A 12,296-nucleotide genomic window follows, 5' to 3' on the forward strand; every position below is an offset into this window, starting at 1 on the left:
AGTCAGTGCTTTCTTAAACTGAGCTGCATCTTTATTAATTTAAAGGGTCAATTTCTGGCAATGCACTACTTCAAGAAATGTCAATAAAAATACTATCTCAGCAAACACATGAGCTAATGCAGGTCTATCTGAAGATCTTGAAATACTCTCCTTTTACATGGTCCATGTCTTTTACTAGGACACAATATCTGTGGTCAAGTTTAATATCAGGTGCAGGTAGCTGGGTGAAGAGAGAGGGAAAGGCAGCAATTCTCCATCTCCCTGACACCACCCAAGCCCCTTGGGGCACCAGCTGAGGTGTATGGCAGCAAGGTACCTGTTCCACCTTCCTGCCATCTACCTAGTGACTTCAAGAGGAGAAGCTGACATATTCATTTAAAAGCAAACAAATTGTAGTAAAGCCCAACAAATCACAGAGCTGGTCAGTGCAGAACAGCATTTTCTAGCAGATAATCAAGACGTGATTCACCTGACAGAAAGCAGGCGTTTGCATCTGATCATTGGCACTGGCTTGCTGAGTGGTCAGGGAGAGAAAGAGAAGGAGGAGGAAGAGGAGGATGACAAGAAAAGCATTTCCGTGCTGTAGTTCTTATAAAATGCAGAACTGGGGTAGGTCAGCTCAACAGCATTTTCAAGGTGACATTTTTCCCTGACAACTGCAAAAACCATGTCAAGGAGGTATGACCAGAGGAGGTTTCCTCTCATTTTAGCTGCAGTGAAATTAATTGATTGTGTACTTTGGTTTTTTTTTTTTCTGTTGTGATAAATGCAGTACAAATTTTCCTTTGACTCTTCCCTGTGCCTCACTACTTCTAACAACATTTGTACCAACAACAGTGTTGACACAGGCCTAGTTACCTGTGACATACATTACAAGCAAGACAGCCTGCTGCAAACACAAGAGGAACTTAGAGATGGAGAGCAGGCATTTCAAACTGAACCTGGGTATGAATGAACTTTGCAAAAAAGCAACAAATCACACAAAAAAACCCACACTGAAGAATTTTCAGCCGTGCAGAATGGTGTATTTAAAAGAGGTGTAGGTGTGGCGTTTGGGGAAAGGGTTTAGTGGTGGGCTTGGCAGTGCTGATTAATGGTTGGATTTGATGGTATTAGAGGCGTTTTCCAGCCTCAGTTATTCTGTGGTGCTCTGTGTTCTGTCTCTGCACTTCACAGGCTGAACAGCAGAACCCACCACAACCTGGAGTACAGCAGAGCTCAGAGAGAAACTTCCTTATAACTGGTTTTTGGGGCAGATCTGATATTGGACAGCAAACGCACAGAGAAAAACACAGGTTTTACCTCTACACAGAAAGCACTTTTTTTTTTTTTTTTTTTTTTTTTTTCAAATGAAAGTAGAAAACTGTGGTTACAATAAAGAAAAACAGGCAAACAAGGGCCACTAGTTCACATACCACACCAAACAGCTCCCTCTTTGTAGCCATGATATTATGGAAAATCCTTTGCTGGGATTTTTCCTCTCCTGAGAAGCTGAGGAGCCTCAGGAGAGAAATGTAAACAATTACTATCTGCTGCTGTGGAATGCAACAGGCGCATTTGTGATTGGTCCATGTGGATTGTTTTCCATTGATGACCAATCACAGCCACCTGTGCCAAGGCTGTGAGCAGTCACAGCATTTTTGTTATTCTATTCTGTTCTGTTCTTTCTTGTTGAGCCTTCTGATCTCTCTGTTCTTTTAGTATAGTCTTAATGTAGCATTTTAATATAATATCTAACATAATAAATCAGCCTTCTGAAATGGAGTCAAGCCTCATGTCTCCACACGCGAGGAATCATCAACACCTCTTTAACCAATAGAACCAGGAAGAACAAGCTATACGTAATAAATCCTTGCTGCATTTTTCAATGAACTAACAAGAGGAATTCAGTGAGAAGAAGGAAAAGAAACACCTCTATATACTCAATGTAGTAATGCACAAATAGGCATAAAAGACTGCCCCAAAATATTCTGAAGTTCTGTGCTTCACTTTGTGGCATTTAATAAATGACTAGAGATCACACAAATATCTCAAAAAGTAGAAATTTCCATGTCATTTTTACTACAGGCATTAGAAGTATAAACTGTTAAGTATATAAAGATAACCTTTACACCTATCTACTTTTAATTGTGAAGCAATGTTTATAAGCAGTAGTATACTATATCCCCTCTTAAAATTAAAATAGTTCTAGCAAAATATCAAATATTGTGAGGCACTCTGCTGTAATTAAGTTTGTTTGAAATGCAAGTGCAAAAAAAAATCCTCAGCACAAAATCAGTCATATTTCTGACAATGCAGGGCATCTTATCTTTATCATTTCTATGTTTTTCAGTGCTTTAACATAAAAATATTAGATTTTAATTTTGAGACAATCTTCATGGCACAGTACATTTCTGTTTCCCAACAAAGATTCTTCATTTGTTCATTCCCCAAGATTCTGCTGTCTGTCCATGACCTACTCCATGGCTTCTAAGCGGCTTGGTTTTCCGATAGCTGATTCACCACCAATTTTGTACTTTTCAGCAAAATAATCAGAGTCAAAACTCACAGACAAATTTGGAGGATTCACATAAACATTTCCATTGTCTGTTGTGACCTTATGAATCCTTTGTTTGACTCCTTTTGACTGCCACTTTGGTGTTGGTGATGGCTCCTGAGGATTTATTCCTTCATACAATCCTTCTCCTGTTTCCAAGGTGATCTTAAACTTATGCCAAGGACAAACAATACATGCTTGTCCATCGATATCCTGCAGGAAGAAGAAGAAGAAGAAGAAAAGATAGCAAGTCATCTTCTAGGACAAAAGGTATGTTTGGTTGTATGACTGTCTGAAGTTATATGTATATGACTGGTTTTTTCTGTATGATGTTCAGATTAAAGCATTACAAAAAATGCAATAGAGTTTTCACATGACTCTATGCCTCTGCATTATTCTTATTTTGCTTACATACCTCTATTTCTCCACGACATAAAGGGCCTCCTTCGTCTGAAAAAGGAAAGAATACCATATTATTTTATGCAGCAGATTTTACGCTTAATTCTAACACTGAGATCACACAGGCAAATATCTTACGGTAGCAGCGAGAATCCAGAGCATGAAATTTCCCCTCATGGTAGAAAACAACGATTTCTCTGCCATCGATTTTGGCTGTGATTCTTTGAGATTTCTTTATGTCCTCTTCTTTGCCAATGAATATAAGACCATGTGGCTCCATTTCAGCTCCTCCTGTGCTTGAGCTGTGTGAATCCACATCCTTAAAACGCACGGGCAAATAAATGAAAAGGTCACTTACAAAGCAATTCACATTGGATTTCAAGAGAGGAGAGGGAGAAAAGGTTTCAGTGAAAGACTATCAACATGGAGAGTTAGAAAAGCACAAGAGCTTGGTGATGTTAGCGTGTTCACTAACAGAACTGACAGGACAAGGAAAACCAGCTGCTGGAAACCAGATACCTGAGGCTCAGGCAAGATAAACTCTCAATCACTATTAGTTTACTCTGCACCTAAACCACTTTCACCCCTCAAAACCCACGTGCAAACAAATGTAAGGATGGCAAATGTAAAATACTATACAGTTCAGGTATGCAACAGGTAACATTTACATGTAAATCAAATACTCTTACATAATAGTATGACTAGAAATATAAAGTGATTAAAATTCTGCAAAGGAAAGAAAACATTTTTTATTGAGAAGCAGTATTCAACCTGACATTTCTAGCAAATGTTCCTGCCTTTCCTTCCCTCCTCTTACATATTTCAAACATATAGCAGACTCTTCCTCTCACAAGAGAGAATATAAGCAGTTTTATGAAAGCAACCTTCCCTTTGAATTTACTTGCAATTAGCTGCTGTGTTCCCGGTCTTCCCAAATGCCCAATACAACCTTGGTTCCTCAGAAAAATAATGCTAAACCAGGTCTTCATAAACACAGAAAGGGGAACCATGGATGTGGGGAGGATGGGGTGTCTCCCTGGCTTCGGGGGGCTGCACTGTACCTTTGGTCCATACCAGATTGCAATGGAGATGAGAAAGCAGATGAAGAAATGAACGGTGAGGATGATGAGGTCCAACATCGTCTCCCTTCACGGTCTGTCACCACTGCCCTGCCTTGTCCCCATATGTCACAAGGTGCTTCTCAGCCCCTTTAAGTGCAAGCAGGAGGCAGCGGGGCCAGGCCCTGCAGCACCCTGTGGCGGGGCTTTAGAGGCTCAGCGCATCAGAAACCGGCTCTGCCAGGGCTGATAAGAGCCAGGGACACGCTGGGGCTGGCCTGATAAGAGAAGAGCAGAGAGAGCTTTCAGTTCCCCTTGCTGCTGTCCTCACCATGAGCCCAGTACTGCTGCCTGCTCCCAAAACCCTGCTCGGAGCCACATGTGACCTGTCTTCAGGATCAGCAAATGCAGGTTTCCTTTTAAGCCACCGTGCTGGGAAGACCGGTTTAAGTGCCAGTGTGGCGTTTCCAAGACCAGTTGTTAACTGGTCTGCATGTGATCAACTGCTGAGGCCAACTCCCTGCTTTCCAGTGGAAGGAACTGCCGCCCAGCCTTACCCAGAAAGTGAAACGTCACTGCTATCCTCACAGAATGATCATTCACATAGTTTTCTCAGGAGATAAGCAAGCTAACCACAGGAACCAGAGTAGGAAATCGCCAGTTTTTGCTATCACCTTTTGGCTGACTCTCCCTATAACTTTCCAAATTGGCAAAGATACTAAAATGCAGAAGCCTGTAGTTAAAACCTCTCTTATTATGACACCTCTAGAAAACCCTGTGTATATAAATGCGTACTTCTGTAGAAAAAGAAACAGACCCACACATACGTATTTGTGTACACATATATCAGTTTGTATCTCCCAACCAGTATTAGAATACAACTAACCTCCAGCTCGTTTAGATGACTTACGCTCAGCTTGGATCTTTCACAAATAAATTATCCAGGCTCCCCATCAGCAGCACTTCCTGGACCCTGAGTGGCCTAATTGTGGAAGCAATCAGTAGTCAAAAAGTTTCTTTCACAGCTGATATTGGCACGTTTATCTACAAACGAATGTAGACTAAGGACTACAGTAGCACATCAGGGGCCCTCCCAAAGAAAACTCTCAAGGCAACTTTCTTCCCTTAGATAAGAGGAAACAGGTCACATCGCCTCCTCACAGATCCTAAGGCAGAATCCTGAGCTACCGGAGCAACTCCGAGTCATGGAAGTGAGCACGCTTCAGTCAGTAAGAGTAAAGGTTATTTCCAGGCTTATGCAGAGTGAAAAATCAGAGTGCGTTTTATTAACTGCATTCACTGCAGTTAATAAAACAGTTGCCTCTTGTGTCTTACACACACCACTCCTTTAAGTCATACCCACACGTCACTCCTTTCCTTTTTCACCGCATCATGTGGTTGGCTAATGCTCTGTTTCAATTTCTCTGAAATTTCCAGGCTTATGCGGAGTGTTAGCCTTCTAACAGTTTTTTTCCTGATATTTTTTTAAGAGTTCGGCTGCTTCGATATTTTCTGAGTCACTGCAGACACATGGACGGAATTGTCCCTGCTGCCAGGTGCCACCTGGTGGGAACGGCAAAGAGGTTTGCCAGCTGCGTAAAGGGTCCTTCTCCAGCTGGAAACAGAGCTTGATTTGTCAATTGTGGTAATTCACTGCTGTACCCTGCTCTGAATAAATTTTCCCTATTTTGGGTAAAAGGAAAAATACCCCTGCCACGGGACACTTTTTTTTTTTTTTTCTTTTTCAATTTCCCCCGCTATGTTTCCTTGTCATACTTAAAGAAGCAGGTAAGATCAGCAGGATGGCAGTTGCTACACAAATTGCCTGGATGTTATTTTCATTCAGAACCCAAGCTTTTGTTATCATTTACCAATATTTTGGTCATATTTGTGGATTTTGGAATACCTCAAATTTAGAAATAAAATTGGCTGGGATTTTTTATTTTTTTTTTCCAGTCTTGTTGTTGTTGGGGCTTTTTTGGTGGTTGCTGTTGTTTAAACCCACCAGAACAGTGTGGATGTGACCATTTCATTTCAAGTAGTTAATTAATTAGCTGCGCAGACTGAATAGGGGACTGTAACAGGCACACTGCCATGGGATGTATATGTCTAAAACCTGCTCTGCTTGTGTCAAAAGGCTTCTAAAACATTATTATAGTTATTCCTGCCTGGTGTGCTTTAAGGCAGAGCAGTGAAGGAATATTGCTCTGAGACTGTGTCCTCCTCATTTAGCTCTGTTGCTGTTCATAAGATTTTTCACTGTGCTCACTGAACCATCTGATTTTTTTCTTTTTTTTGGTGTCATTTTGACATTACAAATAAAACATGCACTTTTCTGTGATGGGAGAGCTCTGTTTCTGTGCAGTCAGGCAAGAGCAACCTGCAGTGTTTACAGCTGGTAGCAAATGTGTTATCAAAACCTTCAGCACGCTGATGACAGCTCATGTGTATGAAAATGATTGACAAACCAAAGCAGGTGACATCAAAAGCTTGGTGGCTGCTTTTTTAGTAATAATGATGAAGCCTAAATCATCCCTCCAGACAGAAAGAGGCTGTAAAGCACATTCCCAAGGCACCTGTGCCATCCTCCCAACCCTGTGCAGGATCACATCTACTTTTGCCATTCCTGACAAATACTTTGAACTTAATTCCAGTGGCAGAGTTTAGCTTGGCAGGCTGTTTTCATTTTTAAACACTTGGAGTTCTTCATGCTTTTTTCTCCAAATTGGTCATCAGAAGAGGCCTGCCTGAAAACTGAAATAATGTCTTTTTCCTGCTCTTGGTGGCAGCATTTTCCAGGCTGTGAAGCCTTAGTCACTGCAGAGGACTCCTCAAGGTTCCTCTGACAGCTGATACCTAATACAATTCACAGGTCCCTTGTTTATATTGTTTTCTTTTTATGATCCTTCTTAAAAAATAAAGTCACAAAATGGAGTCAATACATTGAGCATTCACTGCAGTTAGTAAAAGAGTTGCCTCTTGTTTCTTACAAACACCACTCCTTTAAGTCATACTCACACGTCACTCCTTTCCTTTTTCATGTGGTTGGCTCTGTTTCAATTTCTCTAAAATTTCCAGGCATATTGCATGTTTTTTGAACTGCATAAATGCAGCCCAGACAGGTTTTTTTGTTCACCATTTTAGTGTTTTTCCCCTTCCTTTTTATTTTGACTTCAACTAGTCCATAATTATTTTACCTGATTGATTTTGGATATTTTTTTTCCTGCTAATCAAGACTCCTTTGGATTTTAGCCTATCCTGAGGAGAACTGGTGACTCTCCCAGGATACATTTTCTCAAGAAAAGAGTGCATACTCCTGCATTCAAGTGCTTCCCAAAAAATTACCATAGAGCACTACATTGAATTCTTGCAGACCAATTATATGATTTGGGAAAAAGGTACAAAGTAAAAACCAAGAGTTTTAAAACTCATTATGTATATAAGTATTTGATATAAATAGTTGGAAGACAAAGCTATTCAGATTTTATGTCCTATTTTCAACTGGATAACTGACTGCAAATATTTGAGAAGAGACAAGCAGATAAATCTTTTGTTCTGCTTTTAGAAAATGAAAGTGGAACAATATGGGATTTTTCACTGGCTTTCACTGCCAGAAGTGCAGTTTTATCTCCTACTCCATGTTCTCTCCAGAAACTGCAGTTTACGCATAACAGTTCTGACACAACAAATTTTGCAGTCTGTATTGCAAAGAATGTTTTCCTGAGAAGTAGCTTAAAAGACCCCAGATAAACCTTGAACAGTGACTTATCTAATGTTTAGTTTCAATATGATTCATCTCCTACGTGTTTTATCACAGGTCACTTCAAAAATGTACTATTAATGTTAATTTCCATGTGTGTTTAGGTAATTTAATGTCATTCTTGTTTCTTTAATTCTCTCTCTCATAATGAGTGCCTGCATATCCAAGGAGGTAAGAACTGCATGCATTATAATATCTTATTATGTTATTACATATTATCCTGTTTGTCCAGATCAATGGTACCCCTATATGGAGCCTTTATCACATTTCTTCCACATGACCCTTCACAATGGAAGTTTCTTTGATAAGCTAATGAACCTGCCATCCTTTAATGGTTAATATTATTCCTGGATAATATTTGCGCTATCATTTCTGTAGTAAACTATTAGGCATGACTGCTAGCAAAGATTGTTTGCATCTAAACCGCCTTTTTTAACAACAAATAATTCTGAATCTACTAATTCTCTGTAGTTGTGTTGATGACAGTGTTATGTTTGCCCAATTATCCAATCACAAATAAAAGGCCAAACAAAATTAAATATAACAATAATTTATTTTGTTATCTCTAAATATTAATTACTATATCCATATTGATTACTGTTTCAATTTTATCAGCACGAATCACACCTATTTATCACAACAGTAACAGTAATAAGGAAATTGTTTTTGTAAGAAGCCAAACATCTCACAAAGCTGAAAATATATCATGTGCCACAAGAAAAATATACATTCAAAATATTCTTCCCAACTTTGGCACCAGTGAGGGAGTGTGCAAACCCCAGAGAATCCTGGTTTCCAATTCTAGAGTGTTGGAAATTCCCCTCTGTGCACCGAAGGCAGAGCACAAACCCTTCAGTCCAGATTAATGTACAGTCAGAATGAGATGCACAGGCCTGGCTTCCAGTGACATGTGGAGGGGACTGAACAACAACCATTAAAAATGTCAAAAGGCAAGGACGCACTATAGGTAAAGCTTTTATCATCACTTTTTTGTCGTTTTTGGCATAACTACTAACAGTGATTTCAACAGCAGCAAAACATCAGGAGGCCTGACACTACATTCAGGGTGAAGGACTTCTGGCAGTATCCACCTTATATATAATCAGTGGAAGTTTCTCCTTCCCGTGCCTACATCCCTATAGAAGCCTTTAGGTCCTATTAGGAAATATTTTTTCCCTTCATAACATATAGAAGAGTAATTAAGTGTCTTTTCAATTATTTTATGTTTCTAACATTGCTGAAAAAACCTAGCTTAATTCAAGAATCTCATATTAGAATGCAAGGAAGTTCTTGTTCTTTCAAACTAAGAAATAAAACTACTGTAAATTAAGAACCATTTGCATTATCATTTTTATGTATGAGGATCTTACTGCAAACTAGGAATTATTTCTGAATGCCCAAGAATTATTTCTTCTAAACTGTCAATAATTTGGTGCTATGGAAGACTTCAAGAGTAACCTTACTGTTTCATCCATTCACAACAGCACATCATCCATGCACTAAAATGTTTCTCTCCCTCCAGCTCCGCTTTGCCAGTCTGTCCCACTCATAACTATTTCCATAATTTCAGTCAATACTTGGTCCTCTTGTCAGTTCTTCAGTTAATTTCTTAGTTCCTCTTGCATGAATCACGTAAAACATGTCATGTATTAGTACAGTTACTGTGCCTCTGAGTTATTGTGCCTCTCTTCTTGTTATTACTTTTCAGAGTGCTCTGACTTCATCTTCGAAAGATTCAAAAGCTATCCAGTTATTTATCTAATAGACTGGGTAAGCAACATCCATATGACTTATTCCCAGGCCTTTTTTTCTTTCCCCCCCGCCAAAGACTAGTCTATAATTTTTTTTTTTTTTTTAATCAGAACAATACCTGCCAAGTGTGGCGTCTGTCCCTATACATACAGCATAATAAAATCAGTTTTTTCACTTCCTGCTCTGAGAACTCTCCTGTGCAATTCTTGGTGTACAATGAGTAATAATCTACTGCGTGCACCTCTGCAACCACTTAGGCATTTTAATAGCCTCATAAGTTACATAAAGGTAAGAAGAAATTACAATACTTTAGCAACAAAATTCAACTTTTTTTTTTTAAAATCACCTCCCCCCAAAAAAACCCAAAACCAAAAAACTAAACAAGGAAAGCAGATGTAATTTAAAACCTTTTATCATAAATTTATCATTTTCAGTCTGTGGTCCAAAAATATCAGATGCTAATCTGTTGCACAGCACTGTTACCTCCTTCATGTTCCCCCCTCTGCTTCCATAGATATCAAGCTATTTTAAAAGATGCCTGCAAAAACCAGCTAAAAATAAAGCCTAGGAACCAGAAACATGTGCTTTATCAGCTCACATCTTTTTTTAAGAGAGGTGCTGCAGAATAATCTCCTGCAATTTTACTCTACAGAAAGTACAGAAACACTGGCATAGCATAACTATAAACCATAAATATTGGGTATTATGTGAGACTGCAGAACAATTTGGAAATTCACTTAGTCTGGAAAGGTCTTCAGGACAGTGCATGACAGATCTTGACACCTTGATAGAAAGAATTCAGTATATTAGACCAATTTAATACTACTCTTTTTTACTCTTTTTTTTTTTTTTTTGGTTTGGGTTGGTTTGGTTTGGTTTGTTTTGTTTTTTTTTTTTTTGTTTTTTGTTTTTTTGGGGGGTTTTTTTGTTGTTTGTTTTGGTTTGTTTTGTTTTGTTTTGTTTTGTTTTTCCACAGGTGCCATTCCATTTAGTTATAAAGAAGTGTAAGATAATCCTGTTACTTGTCTGTGGTAATTTGGGGCTACGAAATAAGCCACATGCCCTGAAAAAGTGCCAGCTTGTGCAAAATGCAGAGGACAATCTGCTCAAAAACACAAGGTTTCACAAGCATATTCTTTTGGTACTTGTCTCTGTATTACCTCCTCAGCAGACTTACAATTTAATTTAATTTTTTCTTTGATGCGCTCAAAAGAGAGATTGATCTTTGCCATTTTTAAAACACAGTTGCACTCCAGAAGAATCAGCAAATGGTTAGTAAATGGTAGCATTCATCAGTAAATGGTGGTTCACATACTGGGAACGTGTAAGTAGTGGTGGAAAGGACCTCAGCAACCTCTGGAGTTTACATATTCTAACTGGACTAAGGATTACAAAAATTTGACAGAAATGTTGTAACTCTGTCTGTGACCTAAAAAAGGAACCCCTGCTTTCCAGGACACATCTAACCTAGAAATTAGCACCTAGAAAGCTTTCTTTCATGTCCAAGCTAGATTTTGCCTTTTGCAAATATTTTCCTGCCATGCTCTCCTTATCCCCAAAAACTCCACACCATTCCTAGGAGAAAAGAACCACAACCCTATTACAATGACATTCATGTTTCTCAGCCTTCATTTGTACATCTTTCTTTCCAAGTATTTCTGGTTTTATTGCACACAGAGATTTCACAGTTCTATAATAGAAAAGACCATAGTTGCATAAATTCCATAAGTTGATTTTTTGTTTTAAGTAAACATAATTTATTTTCAAACGTAACATTCCGTTCTTCAGCAACAGAGAATGCTGATGCCTTTATGCAGTGAAAGCTGTGGTAAGGTATTTATATTTTTAGAGTAGATATGGTGCCTGAAGATGCATGTGAGACAGAATAAAAAACATCCCCTTCTTTGGAATTTACTTCTTAGCAAGTATGATTTTTTTGTTTATTTATTTTTTTTTAAATTTATTTATTCTATTCCATATAACAAGAGTTTTCTGTACTCTGAAAACACTGAAAAGCTACAGCGGCATAGAAGAGATTAACAGAAAAGAGAGATTTATGTTGTGTCTTACTACTTCACATTCAGGGTTGATATATTAAAGATACACCTCAGACAGAATGATTACATAAATTGTCACTTCTAACAAGCACTACCCAGACTGTTATAAACAATGAACTTCAGATCAGTACTGAAAAAAAAAAAAATCGTCAAAACATCCAATAGCTCAATTGTAGAAGATCCCAAAGGACACGACAGAAAGAAAAATCCAATTTCCAATTATCCTGTTGCAGCTAAAATGCTCTCATTACTATCAGTCCTGTTCTACAACATCTGAGAGACTGAACCCTTGTGAGAGATGCTGTCAGATAAACACTGGCACAGCTCTTGGGAGCTTTCAAGTGGAAAAGGGGAGGATGGCAGGTGGAGAGTGGCCAAACCAAACAGACCAAAGCCATATCTTTATCCCAGAACAGTCCAAGGACCCAGATAACAGTCCGATGATTTGGCCAGCTGCAGGGTGATGCTGAGGGGTGGTGTAGCCTTATTGCCACCCTCCTTTTCCAAGATGTAGAGTCCTCTGCCAGTGACTCTGCTGTGCTTTAACCAGAGATCAGATATGGATCATTCTAGGAATGTTCCTGAAGATCTCTGCTTTAACTGTGGGTTTGGTGATCAATACTGCCCAACAAACAGGATGTTCTAATGTGTGCATGGTTTCTATCTCCAGCCACAAGCGCCTGTGTGGGCCAGTGTGCACAGTGAGGGAGTGTCCTGGTTTAGGGCAAGTTTGG

The 12,296-nt window shown here is 38.9% G+C and overlaps 1 protein-coding gene across 3 annotated transcripts; it reads right to left on the minus strand.

Moving 5' to 3' along the window:
- Positions 1 to 1,978: 1,978 nt before the first annotated feature.
- Positions 1,979 to 4,528, minus strand: RFESD (Rieske Fe-S domain containing). 3 transcript variants are annotated; one of them, XM_041410561.1, is made up of 5 exons: positions 4,380 to 4,528; positions 4,010 to 4,271; positions 3,074 to 3,254; positions 2,952 to 2,986; positions 1,979 to 2,749 (listed from the first exon to the last, which is right to left on the minus strand). In XM_041410561.1, the coding sequence occupies exons 3-5, from the start codon at positions 3,213 to 3,215 to the stop codon at positions 2,456 to 2,458; spliced, it is 471 nt and encodes a 156-aa protein (XP_041266495.1). In that variant the 5' UTR covers positions 3,216 to 3,254; positions 4,010 to 4,271; positions 4,380 to 4,528; the 3' UTR covers positions 1,979 to 2,455. The 3 variants fall into 3 exon arrangements, with proteins under 3 accessions (XP_041266495.1, XP_041266493.1, XP_041266494.1); XM_041410559.1 differs by having other exon boundaries at positions 3,997 to 4,271; positions 4,380 to 4,526; XM_041410560.1 differs by lacking the exon at positions 4,380 to 4,528 and having other exon boundaries at positions 3,997 to 4,279.
- Between the last annotated feature and the right edge of the window lie 7,768 nt (positions 4,529 to 12,296).

This window comes from Onychostruthus taczanowskii, unplaced genomic scaffold (assembly GCF_017590055.1).
Source record: "Onychostruthus taczanowskii isolate IOZ18803 unplaced genomic scaffold, ASM1759005v1 scaffold328, whole genome shotgun sequence".
In the NCBI taxonomy this organism is placed as follows: Eukaryota; Metazoa; Chordata; class Aves; order Passeriformes; family Passeridae; genus Onychostruthus; species Onychostruthus taczanowskii.

What these genes read in the sequence shown, in the direction of transcription:
- RFESD (XM_041410559.1), bottom strand. Translation starts at nt 4,074, where the DNA reads ATGTTGGACCTCATCATCCTCACCGTTCATTTCTTCATCTGCTTTCTC. An exon ending in CAATCTGGTATGGACCAAAG is followed by an intron (nt 3,255 to 3,996) that starts GTACAGTGCAGC and finishes GTGCGTTTTAAG; the next exon opens with GATGTGGATTCACACAGCTC. An exon ending in TCTGGATTCTCGCTGCTACC is followed by an intron (nt 2,987 to 3,073) that starts GTAAGATATTTG and finishes TTCCTTTTTCAG; the next exon opens with ACGAAGGAGGCCCTTTATGT.